The sequence below is a fragment of the Chroicocephalus ridibundus genome, chromosome 7 (genome assembly GCF_963924245.1).
Source record: "Chroicocephalus ridibundus chromosome 7, bChrRid1.1, whole genome shotgun sequence".
Classification (NCBI taxonomy): Eukaryota; Metazoa; Chordata; class Aves; order Charadriiformes; family Laridae; genus Chroicocephalus; species Chroicocephalus ridibundus.
This window is the reverse complement of record NC_086290.1, coordinates 26,928,420-26,943,594: the sequence shown is the minus strand read 5'-3', so window position 1 is coordinate 26,943,594 and position 15,175 is coordinate 26,928,420. Positions and strand designations below refer to the sequence as shown.

Genomic DNA, 15,175 nt, shown 5'->3' with positions numbered 1-15,175 from the left:
TCAAGATACGTTGTCTTTCAGTTTGGAGACTATTTTCTTATCCTTCACCCTCCTGTTCTGAAACCAAATGGTAACTTGTCTCTCAGACAGGTTTGTGGCTGCGGATATCCTTCGCCTCTTGTCCTTGTTAATGAACTTGTTAATGGCATATTCATTCTCGAGTTCTTTAAGCTGCAGTTTTGTGTACGGCACTCGCTTCTTTCTCCCACGCCGGTAGACACACATATCGGGCTGGTTTAGTGCAACGTCCCCTATTGTAAAAGACATTATGTGAAAAATTAGAATTTTATTACAGGCGTTTAAAGCTTAACCGATACTTGTTGGACACTGGTTTTCACGGGCAAATAAATAATGCCGGCTTGTTTACAGTTTATTATTATTTACACTGCCACATTATTTGCACGTTAGTAAAGCACCGAAAACTTGATGGACTGTCATCACTTTGCAGGCATGCATCGCTAGCGAGCATGCAGGACGGCAGGGGCATCGGCTGGGGGGGCCGAGAGCAGGTCGGTCCTGGCAGCGCACACACAGAAATCGCTTTGGGGTGTGTGTGTGTGTTTTTCCCCGGGTTTGTTTGCATGTGGTTTGTGCCTCTGTGCCCTCACTACTCGCAGCCTCTTAAGCGCTCTGGGGCCGGGTCAGTCGCCAGCCGGAGAGGCGGAGGAGCGCAAGCCTTCGAGCCATCGTCCTGCAAACTGCAAACGCGAATACAAACCCGGGCACCGAGGGAAGCAGCAGGAGAAGGAGCCCGAGGCCGCCGGCGGAACGGGGGTCCGGGGCCCTGGCGCTGGCTGGCGGGGGGTGGCTCTTGGGGTCACTCCCGCGGGGTGGAAAGCAGAGGGTGAAGTTTCCTCGGGGGTAGATGTAGGGGAGGGGGGGTAGGGAAAAAGGAAAATCCACAGTCCCCCCCCTCTCTCTCCGCTCTGTGCGTGTCTGTGCAGCGTGTCCACCTCGGCAGGCCGCCCCTGCAGCCCGGGGGGCGGGGGAGGGGACGGGCAGGCGGAGGAGGCGCGGTGGGGGGGGGGGGGGGGATTCAGCTCAGACCATTTCTCTCCCTCTCGTACCTGGAAAGGACGATTTCCAAAAGTGTGAGCTCTGTGTCTGATCTTTGGCACAGTAAACCTGACTATTCCAGCCATTAGCCAGAGTCCAAGACTGATAGCCCTCCATTGATATGTATGTTTCATGTCTCGGTTCCCCAGAGCCAAACGTTGAGACCATGTCTATGTACCCAGGAACGTGCTGGTAGGGGGTTGTATAGCCCTGGTAGAAGGACACTTCCTTCGCCCTGGAGGAGACTTCATTGGCGGGGACACTCGTGCTGGTCAGACTGGAGACGTCCATGTACTTTTCCACGGGAAAGCCGCCAATGGAGGCATGGGGGGGAGACTTCAGGGCGTTTTGCTGGATCCCAACCCCGTGGGACATCCTGCAGCTATAGTATCCATTGCCAAAGTGATACCCATAGCCGAGCGCGGGGGCGGCGGCCGGAGCGGCGGAGCCCGGACAGTCCTTGGCCGGGGGGTCGGGCCTCGCCGCCGCCCCCGAGCGCTCCCCTCCGCCGGCGTAGGCGAACCCCGAGGCGGCGGCGGCGGCAGCGGCGGCGGCGGCCGCTCGGCCCGTGTGCGCCGCCCCGAAAACGGGCGAGGAGAGAAAATTACGGCACTGCCCGGGGGCTCCACCGCCGCCGCCGCCGCCGCCACCACCGCCGCCGCCACCACCGCCGCCGCCGCCACCGCCGGTGCTGTCGCCGCGCAGTCCGTCCATCTCCCAGCTCGCTGCTTTGCTCATGGCCTTGCACATCGCGGGCGGCGGCGGCGGCGGCTCGGTCCCCGGCCGGGCATGATGCAAAAATGGATATTTGCCTCCCAACAGGTTGGATCCTGGCGGTACGTTTATAAAAACGAAGTCCAGGTTGGGAGGGGGGACGGGGGTGGGGGCGGCCGGCTCCAGATTAGTTTTCGGCAGCCCGGGGGGCTGCTCATAGGCTGCCGTCGAAACATGTGACCCTCCCGCTGCCCGCACTGCCCCTTTCGCCTCGCAGCCCCCCGGTCCGCACCGACGGCGCCCCCCCCCTCCTTCTCCGCCCCCCCCGCTTCCCACCCCCGCCCCGCCGCGGCCCCGGCGCTGGGGAGGGGTTGGGCGGGGGGGTGGCGGTGATGCCCCTCCGGGCCAGCCTCGCCCTCGTCGCTTTCACCCCCCCGCCTTCCTCCTGCCCGCGGCTTCAAAAGGGCCAGCGGATGGTCCTCCGCTGGCCCTTTTGAAGCCTCGGGCAGGGGCCTTTTTGAAGGCTCGGGCAGGGGTCTGACCAGATCCCCGTCGAGACCTTCCCCAGCTCATTGTTGTGTCTGCGGCAGGAGGAAAAACCCGACACGGTCTTTGTATCCCATTCTCCCCACCTCCCTCCTTCCCAGCGATGTATGGAGGAGAAGGGCTTTGTTATAGGGAAGAAGGGGTCTCCTGGCTCTCCACTGAGTTCTCGGTCCATAGGAGACACCCCCAGTCTTCCACCCCCTTTAGCCCCCCCCAGATATTGCTACCAGCCAGGAAAAGGCACCGGGTCTGCGCTCAGCGGAAGATGCTAAACCTGGCACTCATTAGATGTGGCTTTTTTCCCCTTGCAGTGTCAGTTCATGTCGTGGTAAGGCAGCCTAGTTAAAACGCAGCGTTCGCTTATGCTGACGGCTGTTCTGGTGGGTGACTTCCCAAGACTGTGGCCAATCCTTCTGTCGTCTCTCTCCACTCTCCCGCTGAGCCGGGATGGAAATCGGAGGAGGGCGAAGAGCTGGAAATGGAGCGAGCTCCGAAGACGAGTCCCATCCCCAAGCCCTGTCCCTCTGGGCCGGCTCCCGTCGCTCCGCGGCTGCGTATTGCAGACACTCAACCCTCTCCCGGGCGCGGAGGGCAACAAGTTCCTGGGAAAGGCGGCAGCTCCGCGGGGAAGGGCAGGGAAACTCCGCGCCCGCTGAAAAGCGTGTAGCCGGGCCCGTGTTTACTGTCCCAGCGGAGGCTCGGTCCCTGGAGACAGGAGAAGCAGCCGCTGTGGAGGTGAAAATCAGTGCTGACACGATTTCGGGGCCCTTGCTGGGAAGCCCGGGCAGGCGGTGGCGGGTCCTCCGGGCTGCTGGGCTGCGAGGGGGCGCGGAGGGGCCGGGAGGGAGGGCGACAGGTCGCCCAGCAGCCGCCCGTCCCGCAGCCCCGCTTTGTAGCCGGTCTAATAGTGGTTGGCAGTTTCTGGAAGCGGGGTGAGGAGTGGCAAACGGGTGCCAGTAATCACAGCAACAACCGGCTGGCAAGCACGAGTTCACGTTCATTAGCTCTACCCACTTAATTGATATTAATCTTTCATAATTAGCTAAGTGAGCCAGAAGTGATTACGTGTTTCCCTCTGTTATAAGCCGAATCAGTATTTACTCTCAGCACATGAAACCCTAAGTAATTAGGAGGATGGTTTGTGCAGGCACAAGTTTCTCATCCTTTTATGTCCCTGCCCGCAACTTTCTGGTGAAAACATTGTTAATACGCTGAAGTTCCGAGAAATGAGAGACGTTGTTTCTCGGGACATCTTTCCATTTGTATTCCTGTTGTGTTTCCTCTTGCAATAAATGCGGTGAAATTTTCCGACCCGTCACGACATTTGAAATAAGGCCGCCGAAAGAAAGGAGCACCTAAAGCACAGGGTTTCAGAGCTTTTTGAGCTCCGTTACATCAAAGCAAATCACGGTGCAGCCGCAGCGACGCCCGCAGAGGACCACAGCCCTGCCGAGACCTCTGCGCCAGCGACAGCCCTTCGGTGTCCCAAAAAACTGTGTCTTTGGGCGGGTTTATGACCAACAACTTCAATTCCATAAGGAGCAGTTTTGTGGAGGGTGTAGAAAACACAGCGCTGCCTCGCGTGGCAGGATATTATGCACATGAATAAAAATAACGAGCTCATGAACCAAGGTCGGATCTCTGAGAGCATCCACCCGGTTTACAAGTGGCAGGACGAGTCTCGCACGCCCAGCCCCGGGGGCCGTGCTGCCACCCCGGCCCGGAGCAGCCCCCCCGTCTCCCCTGCCCGGGGAGGACAGTCGCCACCGAGACTTGGCTCCGCGGCAGGCAGGGCGACGTGCGGCGCTTGCCGGGCCTCTGCCTGCGGGACGGTCCTCGCCTTCCCCCGGCAGCGGCTCTGCGGGTGCCCAGCCTCCCGCGGAGCCACTTCGCATTTTCCATTGACACATTGCAGGGGAATCTGCGTAACACACGGTATAGACAGTATCGCTGCACAAAGTGGCTCTGTTCTCCCCCCGAAAAAAAAGAAAAAAGTTTGCTTCCCCCCCTCCCGAAATTATCTCATTTCCTCAAATACATTTGCCATGATTTAACACAGCTAGGACTCCACTCAAGCTTTTAGCGCAGGCTTTTAACGTTTGCTGTCTGCCCTCCGCCCGTTCTCTCCCAGGAAAAACAACTTATTTTTTTTTCATCACCTCCCTCGCCAAAACTTGCCGATGGTAACTGTGTCTTTAGGAAGTTGCTTCTCTTGTTAGTGTTTACTGTAGGGGAAAAAAAAAAAAAAAGGAAAAAAAGAAAAAAAAAGGGTCGCCCAGGACAAACGAGGAACGCAAACGAAGAGAAAACCAATCGATTTATATCTCCCCAAAACTTTCCCCATGCCCACTGCGTTTCGTTGTTACTTTTTAACTTGCGTGGACTTTTAATAGCTAAACTGAACAAAAGAGCTTTCATTTTCCCCTACTCCTTTAAAAAAAAACCCAAAAAACAAACCAGTTACGATAAAGAAAAGATTTAACAGCAACGCGGGGGAAAACGGTTAAACAAAAAGTTTAACAATATTTTTTTTTTTCCCCTCCAGATCTGTGACACAGCTTCTCATCTCTTTATTTAACTCCGTTTCGAGTCGGAGGAAGTTTTCTCGGGACTCCCTGCGCGGCCCCGCTGCAGCGCTCAGGGGCGGCTGAGCACCGCGGGCGTTGAACTTGAGCTCCCGGGTCACGGGCTGGCGCTGCCCGCCCCCCACCTCTGCTCTGAAGCAGCGCGGGGACTTCGGGGACCCCGACCCGGGACCATCCCGCCACCTCAAAATTAAACATGGGGCCGAGCCGCTTTGAGACGGCAGCAAGGCTTTGTCGTTTCGATTAAAAACCTCTCCGTGTGGGGGGGACAGAGCCTCACCATTAACCTTGCCAGGCGGGGAGGGGACAAAGTCACGGGCAGAGCGGGCAGAGACCGCCGCCCCCGCCGCGCAGTGGCGCCGGTGAACCGCCAGATGGCGCCCCAGCGCCTGCCGCCGGCGCTGCCGCGGGGGATGCGCGGCTCCTCTGCCCCGCGGAGCCCCGCGGGACAGGGGGGCCGCGCATCCCCCCCGCATCCCCCGCCGGGACCGACCCCTGCACCTCTGCACCCCCCGCCGAGACCTTGCGCTGTCGCGGATATCCCGCTGTTGGCAGCCTGCCTCGCCGGGGAGGAGGAGGAGGAGGAAGGAGGAGGAGGAGGAGGAGGAAGGAGAAGGAGGAGGAGGAGGAAGCAGATACATCCTGTCCGTCTTCCCAAGCACGCTCTAAGTGGTGAAAAGCTGTCCGAGATGTTGTTTAGCTGATTTAATGCGAACTTCATTTCCAATTAAGTTGCGTGACCTCTTTTTTTTTTTTTTTTTTTTTTTTTTTTTTTTTCCGGGTAAGATTTAATAAACGAGGGCTGAAATACGCTTTGATGCCTCGGGTAATAACGTTAAAGGTAAAAATGAAAAGTTTGGCCGTAGGCCTAAGCAGCTATTTAAACTTAGACGAACAACTGAGTAAACAGCGTCTGACAAAACCTTGCAATTTCGGCGGTCTCTGTAACTTCCTCCCCGCTTTGCCCACCAATGTCACTGTAATGCCGGAGGCTCTTTAGGCTGAGCTGTTGGTTTTGAAGAACTATAAACATATGCCGAAAAGTTTTTAGGCTGTGCTGTTCTTTTTGGGAAAAAAAACAAGGATAAACATCGGTGCAGTAAATGCATCTAGTTTGCCGGGAATATAAATATCAGACGACTAGTTTATTAGCGGGTGGACGGTTTGGGGTGAACCGATTAACTGCATGGCCGGGAACGTTTTTTTTACCTCACATCTACTTAGCAGAAGATTATTAACGTCTTTTTATGATACGCTATTTCCCTCGCATATGAATGTAACTATATTTTAAGATATATTGTACATAACCTGAGGTATCAGTATTATTTAAAAGGTGCAAAATATAAAATAACACTAATAAAGATCATCCACAGCCGCCCTTGCGTGTAACTTATTTTTCCTACGCTGGGGCTTTTCATATAGTCTTTTCCATCCGCTCCGAGCAACATAAAAAGCGTACCCTCCTTTTTAGTGGTGCAGTAACATTTCTGGAGTCTCAAGTTGTGCCGCCTTCGGTTGTGTGCACACACGAGTGCCTGGGAGATGTGGTATCTCGGCTGCGGTTTCCGAAAGAGCAGGGGGAAAAGATGCTCGCCCTGTTACAGCCTTTAAGAAAACAGACGAGGGCGCCAAACGACAGCAATAAACCCGGCCGCAGGCTTCCGCTCCGCCTCCCGCCCCGCCGGGCCCCGATGCCGGGGCCGCCGGCTGCTGCCGAGCCGGGAGCGGCGGGGGAAGCGGGGGCTGCGGGACCCCGGCCGGGCTGCCCGACCCCCGGGCCCGCCGGTGCCGGTTGCCACCCGCGGGGCGCCCGCCCCGCCGCCCTCAGTGAGACCCGAAGTGGGGGTGCGGCGGCGGGGACACCCCTCGTCCCGCGGAAGCCCCCGCGCCCGTCACGGCCGGTGGTCCCCGGGAGGGTGGGGGGAACTCTTTTGCGGGCTCTGCCCGCCGCCCCGCGCCCCTCCGCATCGACCCGCTCCCCCTCCGCGCCCGCGGGCAAGGAAAAGTTGATATTTACTTTTGTCTGGTTTTGGGGCTGTAAAACGCAGGACACCACACTGCAGTCTAAATTCACATTTCAAAGGGCTGACATAAAACGCTCATTAATGGAAGGCTGGGTTTTGCAAACAACGCCTAGAATGTTTCCTAAATATTTGGTGGAATGTTTAGGGAGACTTTAACACGTTATTAAAAAAAAAATCTGACAAGTATCCCATTTTCGAGCTATGAATCATGCGCAAGAGCACAAGAACTTAGGAGATGTGTGTGACTAACATTAGCAGGAACAGCTCTCCTCGCAAAAAAATCAAACCCGCGTTTAATCACAGGAAACATTGGGATGTTTCTCCGGGCGACGAAAGTCAGATTCCCAGGGTGTAAACATTAGATGATGTGGGTGAAAAAAAATCACGGCGAGAAAAAAGGTTGGGCAGCTCTCGAAGCGCACTCCAGAGATGCTAACGGCAAAGGATTTATCTTCGTTTAAATGGTTGCCATCAGCGTCATTATTGCTAGCAAAGTTATCACTGAAGGGAGACTTTCCGACTGTCACGTCTGCCGAGCGCGGCAGCCCGTGTCCCCTGCAGCGCGGCGACGCTGCGCCCCCCGGCACCCGGCAAAGAGCGGAGGGATGAGCTAACTGAGCCACAGGTAACTTTGGAGTGAGGGTGCTAGAGGTGATGTCTCTGCTAGCTCGAAGCCTGTAGGCAATAAACCCCCACCACTTATTTATTTTTATTTTTATTTTTTTTAATATTTTCTTTTAAATGCGTAGACTTTATTGGCGGCGGGGAGGGAAGAAGCAGAGGGCTGGAGAGAAACCTGCCGGGAGGATGAAATGGCACGGCCGCGGAGTGTTTTAAATCATGAATGTATTTAATGTCCTTCGGTTATTCCCCCCCCACACCCCATCATACCGTACAAATAGCCAGTATTGTCCCAGAGGGGGGAAAAATCGCAAGCGAGCTTCGTCGATAAGCGGGATTATAGAAAGTAAAAAAGGAGATCATATTTAAGAACTAAACGAAGAAAAAATATTATTATAATCTATTAGATTATAATAAATATTTTAATTTCCAGGAAACTGCTGTAGGGTGCACTCGAATCGGTGTGTTCCGGCACGAGCGGTCTTATAAAGTCTGGGCATAAGGTTCGCGCGTGTGAGGGGGTGCGTGGGGGTGTCAGTGTAAATTCCTAAATAAAAGTGCTAACGCGGTCTGGAAATGGGAGGGAAAAGTAAAGAGATATCAGCGGCAGGAGGTTCTCGGTCCTCTGGTCCTCTTCCAGCATTTCCTCGCGTTGTGATCTAAAATCCGCCTCAGAAATAATAATAAAGAAAAGCATTAGCTAATATTTAGCATGTAGTTCTGTCCGAGGACAAATGAGAAAGAAGCTGCATCATTAGGACCTAAAAGGCAACAAAACAAAAATCAGAGCATAATGATGCACCTAAATGAAGGGGGAAATGTTGCACAGCTCATTTTATTAATCAGACTGTCAATTCCACCCCAGAGGCCAAACCCCAGAGCAATTCAAGCAAGATCTGATCAAGCTAAGGACAAGAGCTTTACTCCTCACTTCTTGTCTTTCTTTCTTTCCACCTGGATATATTTGTCTGCTCTGAAGCCGCCTTCATTATCCACTGACAGGAGCTTGTATTTATTTGCTTATAAACCTGTTACAATAAATGATTATTCGAACAGCGTCATTCGTACCTTAATGACGAGCACCACTTTTTGATGAATGACATTTCGGGCTAGAAAGGATGTATGGGTCATTTTGACCAGTCATTCCCTCGCTTTGGCATCCCACAATTTTTACGCCTCCCTCAAAAAGAGATAATAATATTTAGAGACACTTGCCGGGCTGAATGTGAATTAGCCCCTGCTGCAGCTCATCATTAGTACAGGACCAGCCCTGCAACTTTGACATTTTTTATAAAGCTGAGATGATGGAAAGAATAAGAAAAGAGATGATCCTGATGGAGAGAGGGCTGCACAGCCCTACAGCTGGCAAAAGGCTCTCGAATTTGTCAGACTCAGCTGGAAATGCGGTGCTGGAGGCCCTTGAAAATTCTCCGCACAGTGGTCGCCTCAGCCCGAGACTGACTGCCGCCTCCCTGCACAGCGCTATAGGGGACATCTCCGCCAAAGGCAAATTTGAAATAGACACTTTATTCAATCTTCAGCATCCGAGCAGTGAAAGCACCGTCTCCTCCGAAATCCCGCCGTCGGAAAGCAGGAAGAAAATCAGCCTTTATTCCGAAGTTGCTCAAGAGGCAGATATGAACAGTGATGTGGAGGTGGGCTGCTCCGCGCTCCGCTCCCCGGCCAGCCTGACTTCCTCCCAGCTGAAGGAAAACAGTAACAAAGGTAACTCTTCCTTTATCATCTCCATCTAAGCCCCGCACTTTGCCAACCGGCTTTAAAAACCAAAGCAAACCCACCGCCAAAGTTGCTCGCCTCTGCACCGGCGCTCTCTCTTCTGCGAAGACAGAGCTCCAGGCTGTAAAATATTATTGCGATTACTGCGCTATCCCGATAACTGAGACACGCTGCCCAGGCAGATCCTGTGCGGGTGCGTGCCTGTGTGTGTGTGCATGCCCAAATCCATTGGTATGTAGATAGATATCCAGAATATATGTAGGCACAAATATCCACCCACCTATATTTAGGGAAATGTTTCTCCGCATTTTTCCTCGCGCTCTTGGAGCTCTCGGCGTCTCTCGAGCTGTGTATATGTGTATATACATACACAGATTAAATTAGAGAGAGAGAGAGAGAGAGAGGAGTGCGAGGAAACTGTCCATATTTGTCTGTGTGTGTCCCTCTCTGTGTATATGCAACGTGCCGTCCTGTGTCCACCTCGGGGTGACTGGGCATTGTTCACTTTTCCTCTGCTTGAAACAGGGGGTTTGAAACAGCCTCGTCTCCTTCCCGCTTTGCGGGGCACAGTGATGGACGATGGTTGTTATTATTGCTGTAATTGGGGAGGGGGAGCCAGGTGAGCTGTGGATTTCCTAGGGGCCACAGTGCATGCCTTTTTCGTCAAATGTGCCAGAGAAAGGAAGGGATCCTCGACGTAACGCTCGAGGAAAAAAAAAATTGGCTTTTATGGCTGCTCTTATTTCGTACGTCTCAAATGAAAATAAGAATGGCAGACGAAGGGGAAAAGGGCTAACGCCGAGCCCGGGCTCCTGGTAGCCTGGTGGAGCCGCGCCGAGCCCCGGCCCGTGCCCTGGACCGCTCTCCCCGGGGCTCGGCTACCCTGCAGTCGCCAAACCAGCCCCTTTTGCGAAGAATAACGCGGTTATGAAGTATTGGAAAAAAAAAAAAATCAAAAAACCCCACCAAAAAACCCCCCACAACCAAACAAAAATCAAACAAACCCAACACCCCCCCCCCCCCCCCCAAATCCTACTGTATCGATTCTCTGAGAAGCAGCGATTTGTAAGGATGACAGCTGGCCTTAAGGACGGGCTCGTAAGGCCCGGCCCGGTCGGGCGGGTTGGGGGGGGGGGGGGCGCCCCGCCGCCCCGCTCTCACCCCCCTCCGCTCGCCCCGCAGGCTACGCGGAGAGCAGCCCGGCGCCCAGCACCCCGGCCGCCGCCTCCGCCGCCCCCGCCGCCGGCATCGGCAGCCTGCACGGCGGCGGGGCGCTGGGGGGCTCGGCGGCGGGGGCCGACCAGGTGCGCCGGTACCGGACCGCCTTCACCCGCGAGCAGATCGCCCGCCTGGAGAAGGAGTTTTACCGGGAGAACTACGTGTCGCGGCCGCGGCGCTGCGAGCTGGCCGCCGCCCTCAACCTCCCCGAGACCACCATCAAGGTACGCCGCCTCCCCGACGAGCCCCCGCCGCCCCGGCTCCCCCCGGGCCGGCTGCCGGCTGCCCTCTTCGGTTGAGGGACTCGCTGGGCCTTTCAGCTGCGATCATCCCTTCTGCTCGTTTGCTTGTCCGCACCGAAAACTTTTCATTTCCTTTTTTTTTAAAAAATTATCATGCTTATTTATTTTCCTCATCAATTTTTTTTTTATCGCGTTAGCGTTATTTCCTAAAGAGAAAGAGGGGAGAGAAAATAGACGCGGATATTAAACGCGGGGGGGATGAGCGCGTCAATACCGTAAAGTCATAGTCCTGCGTGGGGGAGGGAGGGGACGAGTGGAAGGGAAAACGTTTATTCAGATGGAAGGGGTCTCCCCCGGGCCGAGGGGGACCGTGTCCACCGCTCCCCTCGGGCAAGGTCACAGACGACTGCTCCGGGCAGGAGAAAGGTCGCCTACAGGGGAAGGGGGCCGCCGTGGGTGGTGGCGCTGGGTGTCGGTGGGTGCCCGCCGGTGTCCGCGGCGGGGCGCGGAGGGGAGCGGAGCGGAGCTGAGGCCGCGCTGTGCTTGTCTCCCCGCGCAGGTGTGGTTCCAGAACCGGCGGATGAAGGACAAGCGGCAGCGCCTGGCCATGTCCTGGCCCCACCCGGCCGACCCCAGCTTCTACACCTACATGATGACCCACGCAGCGGCCACGGGCAGCCTGCCCTACCCCTTCCACTCCCACGTCCCGCTCCACTACTACCCGCACGTCGGGGTCACCGCCGCCGCCGCCGCCGCCGCCGCCTCGGGGGCCGCCGCCGCGCCCTTCGCCACCTCCATCCGCCCGCTGGACACCTTCCGCGCCCTCTCCCACCCCTACTCCCGCCCGGAGCTGCTCTGCAGCTTCCGACACCCCGGCCTCTACCAGGCGCCGGCCGCCGCCGCCGCCGGCCTCAATAGCAGCGCGGCCGCCTCGGCGGCGGCGGCGGCGGCGGCAGCGGCGGCGGCGGCGGCGGGGTCGGGCCCGCCGGGGGGCTCGGCGCCCTGCTCCTGCCTCAGCTGCCACAGCAGCCAGACGGCGGCGGCGGCGGCGGCGGCGGCCTCGGCGCTGGGATCGCGGGGCTCCGCCGCCGCCGATTTCCCCTGCACGGCGGCGGGGCAGCGCTCCGAGAGCGGCTTCCTCCCCTACTCGGCCGCCGTGCTCAGCAAGGCCGCCGTCGCCTCGCCGGACCAGCGGGAGGAGGCGCCGCTCACCAGATAACTACCCCGGCCCGGGCCCGGGGGCGGGGGGCGTTTTGTACCGGGGGGTCGCGGGGGGGGATGTCGGGGACACACACACGACCGGGTCGGGGGGCGCCCCCAGGCTCGGCCAAAAAGTTCTGTCTATTTTTTTATTGCTGACCGCCCCGCCGCGGAAGGGGCGCGGGGCCCGGCGGGGAGGGCGCTCCGCGGATTTTGCACCCCCCGCTGAGGCGGCCCCACCGTGCGCGCTAACCGGGCGCTGCCCGGCGCCGGGGCTCCGCGGGGCTGCGGGCGGCCGGGCCGGCGGGTGCAGGGAGGGGGGAGACGGCGGAAGGGAATGTGTTCCTGGCTTTTTTGTTTTGTTTCTTTTTTCTTTTTCTTTTTCTTTTTTAATTATTATTATTATTATTTCGGTCTGAGTTCGACTAAACGGGCAACGTCTCGCGTATTTCTGTGCGACAAGCGGTAGCTAATGAGGCTGCCGCGGCCGGGCCAGTGACGGGAAGAGAAGTGTGAGATTGACAGGATGGCGAGAGGCATTTTTTTAAGCTCATGCTTTCTAACTACCATAATCCACGCTATCTGGGAAATACTTGAATCTCTCTAGGTGTAGGCTGTCGTCCTGAAGCATTTACCTTCCAGACAGTTTTCTAAATTTAATTCTTTTTCTTAGCGTCTTTCTCTCCTCTCGGTAAAACGGCCCTTGGATTTATTTCTCACGCATCTCTATCGCGCCTTTGCCTCTGAAAAGCCACCACTGGGTAACTGAGACCTGCTATACCAAACCACTGCTACTGGAGGGACTTCCTTGAACTTGAAGAAAGGCACATCAAAAACCACCAGTGTTACTGCCATGTCAATTTTGATGCTAATAATGTGCAGATTATGACGAAAATTGCCAATCATGTTCTCTGATGGACCTCCTTTGAATGTGGAATTGGAAAAAAGTTCCCCGCACAGAGACCTGCTGTCAAGTACTAACAACCCGCTAAGGGAAGTCATTAGAAGAGACAGATAAGAGACTTGGTACATAAAACATTGTTCTTGGTGCATAGAATGTATGTTATTTAATGTTATCTCTGTTACCTGAAGTGATTTCGCACAAGAAAGCCACTTTCTTATCATCTCAATTGCCAATTTTCATTTTGGTAACTTGGACGCCCCGGGTAGACTTTTCTCCGTTAAGTTGATATTCCACCGATGTGAAGAGCCTCATTAAATCAAACCCAGATATTTCCATAATGCTCCCTACAGAGCCACTTCACTCTTCACATAATGAGATTTTTCTGAGGAGTTGAAGCCCTCATCTAACTTGCTATTGCTTGTTTAGGCCCTGTGTGAATGTGAATACACACACACACGTACACACACGCACACACAAAAATAGGAAAAGAAAAGAAAAGAAATCTCTATTATATATTTCGAATAAGTGTCCTGAAATACTTCTATTTTTAAGACACTGGATTTTTTCATATTCTAATAATGAACTTTCAGGAAATTATTTTAAAGGCTATGCTGTTTTGTTCAGTGAACATAAATCGTAGGTTTGGGTTTTTTTGGGTTTGGTTTTTTTTTGTTTTTTGTTTTTTTTTTTTTTTTTTTGTACAACGGGACAGATTTCTTGTGCAGGGGTAGGCAAGGGCAAAGGAGAAATATCCCCGGGCTTCTGGAGCGGATTCCTGACAAGACGTGTACATTTTCTGGGTAGAGAACTTTAAAGCACGGTAGAAGACACCCAACCCAAAAATTTCTCATTTTGTAAAGAACGAATAGGAAGACTACTTATGTAAAAATATCGATTATACCAGCTGTTGTTCACTGAGTTTACATTGAAATTTTTTTATTAATATATAATTTAAGGCTAAAGAAAATAGACCAAAACGTAGCACTCTTTTACCAGCTTAACCTTTTCGATCGTTGGAATCGTTTGTTATGATCACACAAGTATGGGATGTATATACGACGATTTTGGCAATAATGTTTACATTTTTCCAAAATACAGATATATGTCTATTACATGATCGATGAGGACGCTGGTTGGTAAAATTAACATAAATTCATTTTATGTTAGGTCCGTTGGACCTGATTATTATATGAAACTGTAAATAAAGTCTTTGTGCTTTAAATATTGCTGGCTGTACGAACTCACTGTAAAATATTTTACAAATGTGCAATAATTATAAAGCTTTGTATATTACGTTATTTATTGTGTTTGGTCATGTAAAATAAATGTTATTTAAATCAAAGCGAGATTATTTGTTTAAGAGGCTGCAAAACATTGCGTACTGATGTTTGTTTTTAAATATGGCATCCAGGGTTATGAGAACTTCTTAAAACAACATATTTAAATGCCTTTTAATACACATATCAGATGGATTAATTCATACTAATCAGTATTTTTACTGCGAATGCTATGCATTACTCATGTTTATAGCAGATGTGTACTAAGTCCAAACATTGGTTTAACATTAATTGGCTGGCTAAACAGATGTGTGTTTACAAATATTACAGGGATATTCTGTAAGAAAAAAAAAAAACACAAAAAACAAACAACGTAGAGAAATGATTTCGTCCGCTTTTTATGCTTTTGTCCGTGCCTGGGCTTCCCATGTCGCTGAGAAAATATTAATCGTCTTTCAGCCTGGAAAAGGTGCGCCTTTAATCTACTGCCGAGAAGGCACCCAGCAAAATCCCGGGGCTTTTTTTTTTTTTTTTTTTTTTTTTAGCTCGCAGCCCTCTCTTCTCTCTTCTCCATTTGTCAGGCAAAAAATGATGCTGCGGCCGCTCCTCGGCGGAGAAGCTGCAGACGCGGCAGGGACTGTCACCGCTCCTTCTGCCGCCCTCTCCCCCCCGGCGTCCGCGCTCAGCCCAACATGTTCGTATATTTACAGATCGGCCGTAAAATCGATATTTCGATGAGAAAAAAAAAATGCAAGAGTCAATGGTGTGTGCAAAGCAGTCTATTTCTATTCGATTTGAAAACCAAGATGTCCCTTCCACGAAATTTTCTTTCACCAACTGCTCACCCTGGCATTAATTACAACGACGTGGAAACTATTGGGAATACGGAGGCTGCTATCACAAGCCATTTTGGCCCTGTAATTTACCATTATTATTGCATTAGCTCTAAATGATACAAGCTGATACTGTCTTTAATTGCAGTTTGGTTAAATATATACTGGAGTGATCCCTTGGGCTTTTCGTAGATAAGTTCTTTTTTTTTCCCCCTCCT

General features: G+C 53.3%; 2 protein-coding genes across 2 annotated transcripts; one reads left to right on the top strand and one right to left on the bottom strand.

The window, feature by feature from the left end:
* HOXD13 (homeobox D13) lies at positions 1-1,770 on the bottom strand. The gene is made up of 3 exons (XM_063342048.1): positions 1,722-1,770; positions 1,068-1,679; positions 1-251 (listed from the first exon to the last, which is right to left on the bottom strand). Exons 1-3 carry the CDS (start codon positions 1,768-1,770, stop codon positions 1-3), a joined length of 912 nt encoding a protein of 303 aa, XP_063198118.1.
* A 7,077-nt stretch (positions 1,771-8,847) lies between these two features.
* EVX2 (even-skipped homeobox 2) lies at positions 8,848-11,962 on the top strand. The gene is made up of 3 exons (XM_063342565.1): positions 8,848-9,271; positions 10,466-10,725; positions 11,303-11,962. Exons 1-3 carry the CDS (start codon positions 8,848-8,850, stop codon positions 11,960-11,962), a joined length of 1,344 nt encoding a protein of 447 aa, XP_063198635.1.
* The last annotated feature ends 3,213 nt before the right edge of the window (positions 11,963-15,175 follow it).

What these genes read in the sequence shown, in the direction of transcription:
- HOXD13 (XM_063342048.1), bottom strand. Translation starts at nt 1,770, where the DNA reads ATGGACGGACTGCGCGGCGACAGCACCGGCGGTGGCGGCGGCGGCGGT. An exon ending in CGGTGGCGGCGGCGGCGGTG is followed by an intron (nt 1,680 to 1,721) that starts GTGGCGGCGGCG and finishes GCGGCGGTGGAG; the next exon opens with CCCCCGGGCAGTGCCGTAAT. An exon ending in TTGGAAATCGTCCTTTCCAG is followed by an intron (nt 252 to 1,067) that starts GTACGAGAGGGA and finishes CTTTTACAATAG; the next exon opens with GGGACGTTGCACTAAACCAG.
- EVX2 (XM_063342565.1), top strand. Translation starts at nt 8,848, where the DNA reads ATGATGGAAAGAATAAGAAAAGAGATGATCCTGATGGAGAGAGGGCTG. An exon ending in GAAGGAAAACAGTAACAAAG is followed by an intron (nt 9,272 to 10,465) that starts GTAACTCTTCCT and finishes CTCGCCCCGCAG; the next exon opens with GCTACGCGGAGAGCAGCCCG. An exon ending in TCCCCGAGACCACCATCAAG is followed by an intron (nt 10,726 to 11,302) that starts GTACGCCGCCTC and finishes CTCCCCGCGCAG; the next exon opens with GTGTGGTTCCAGAACCGGCG.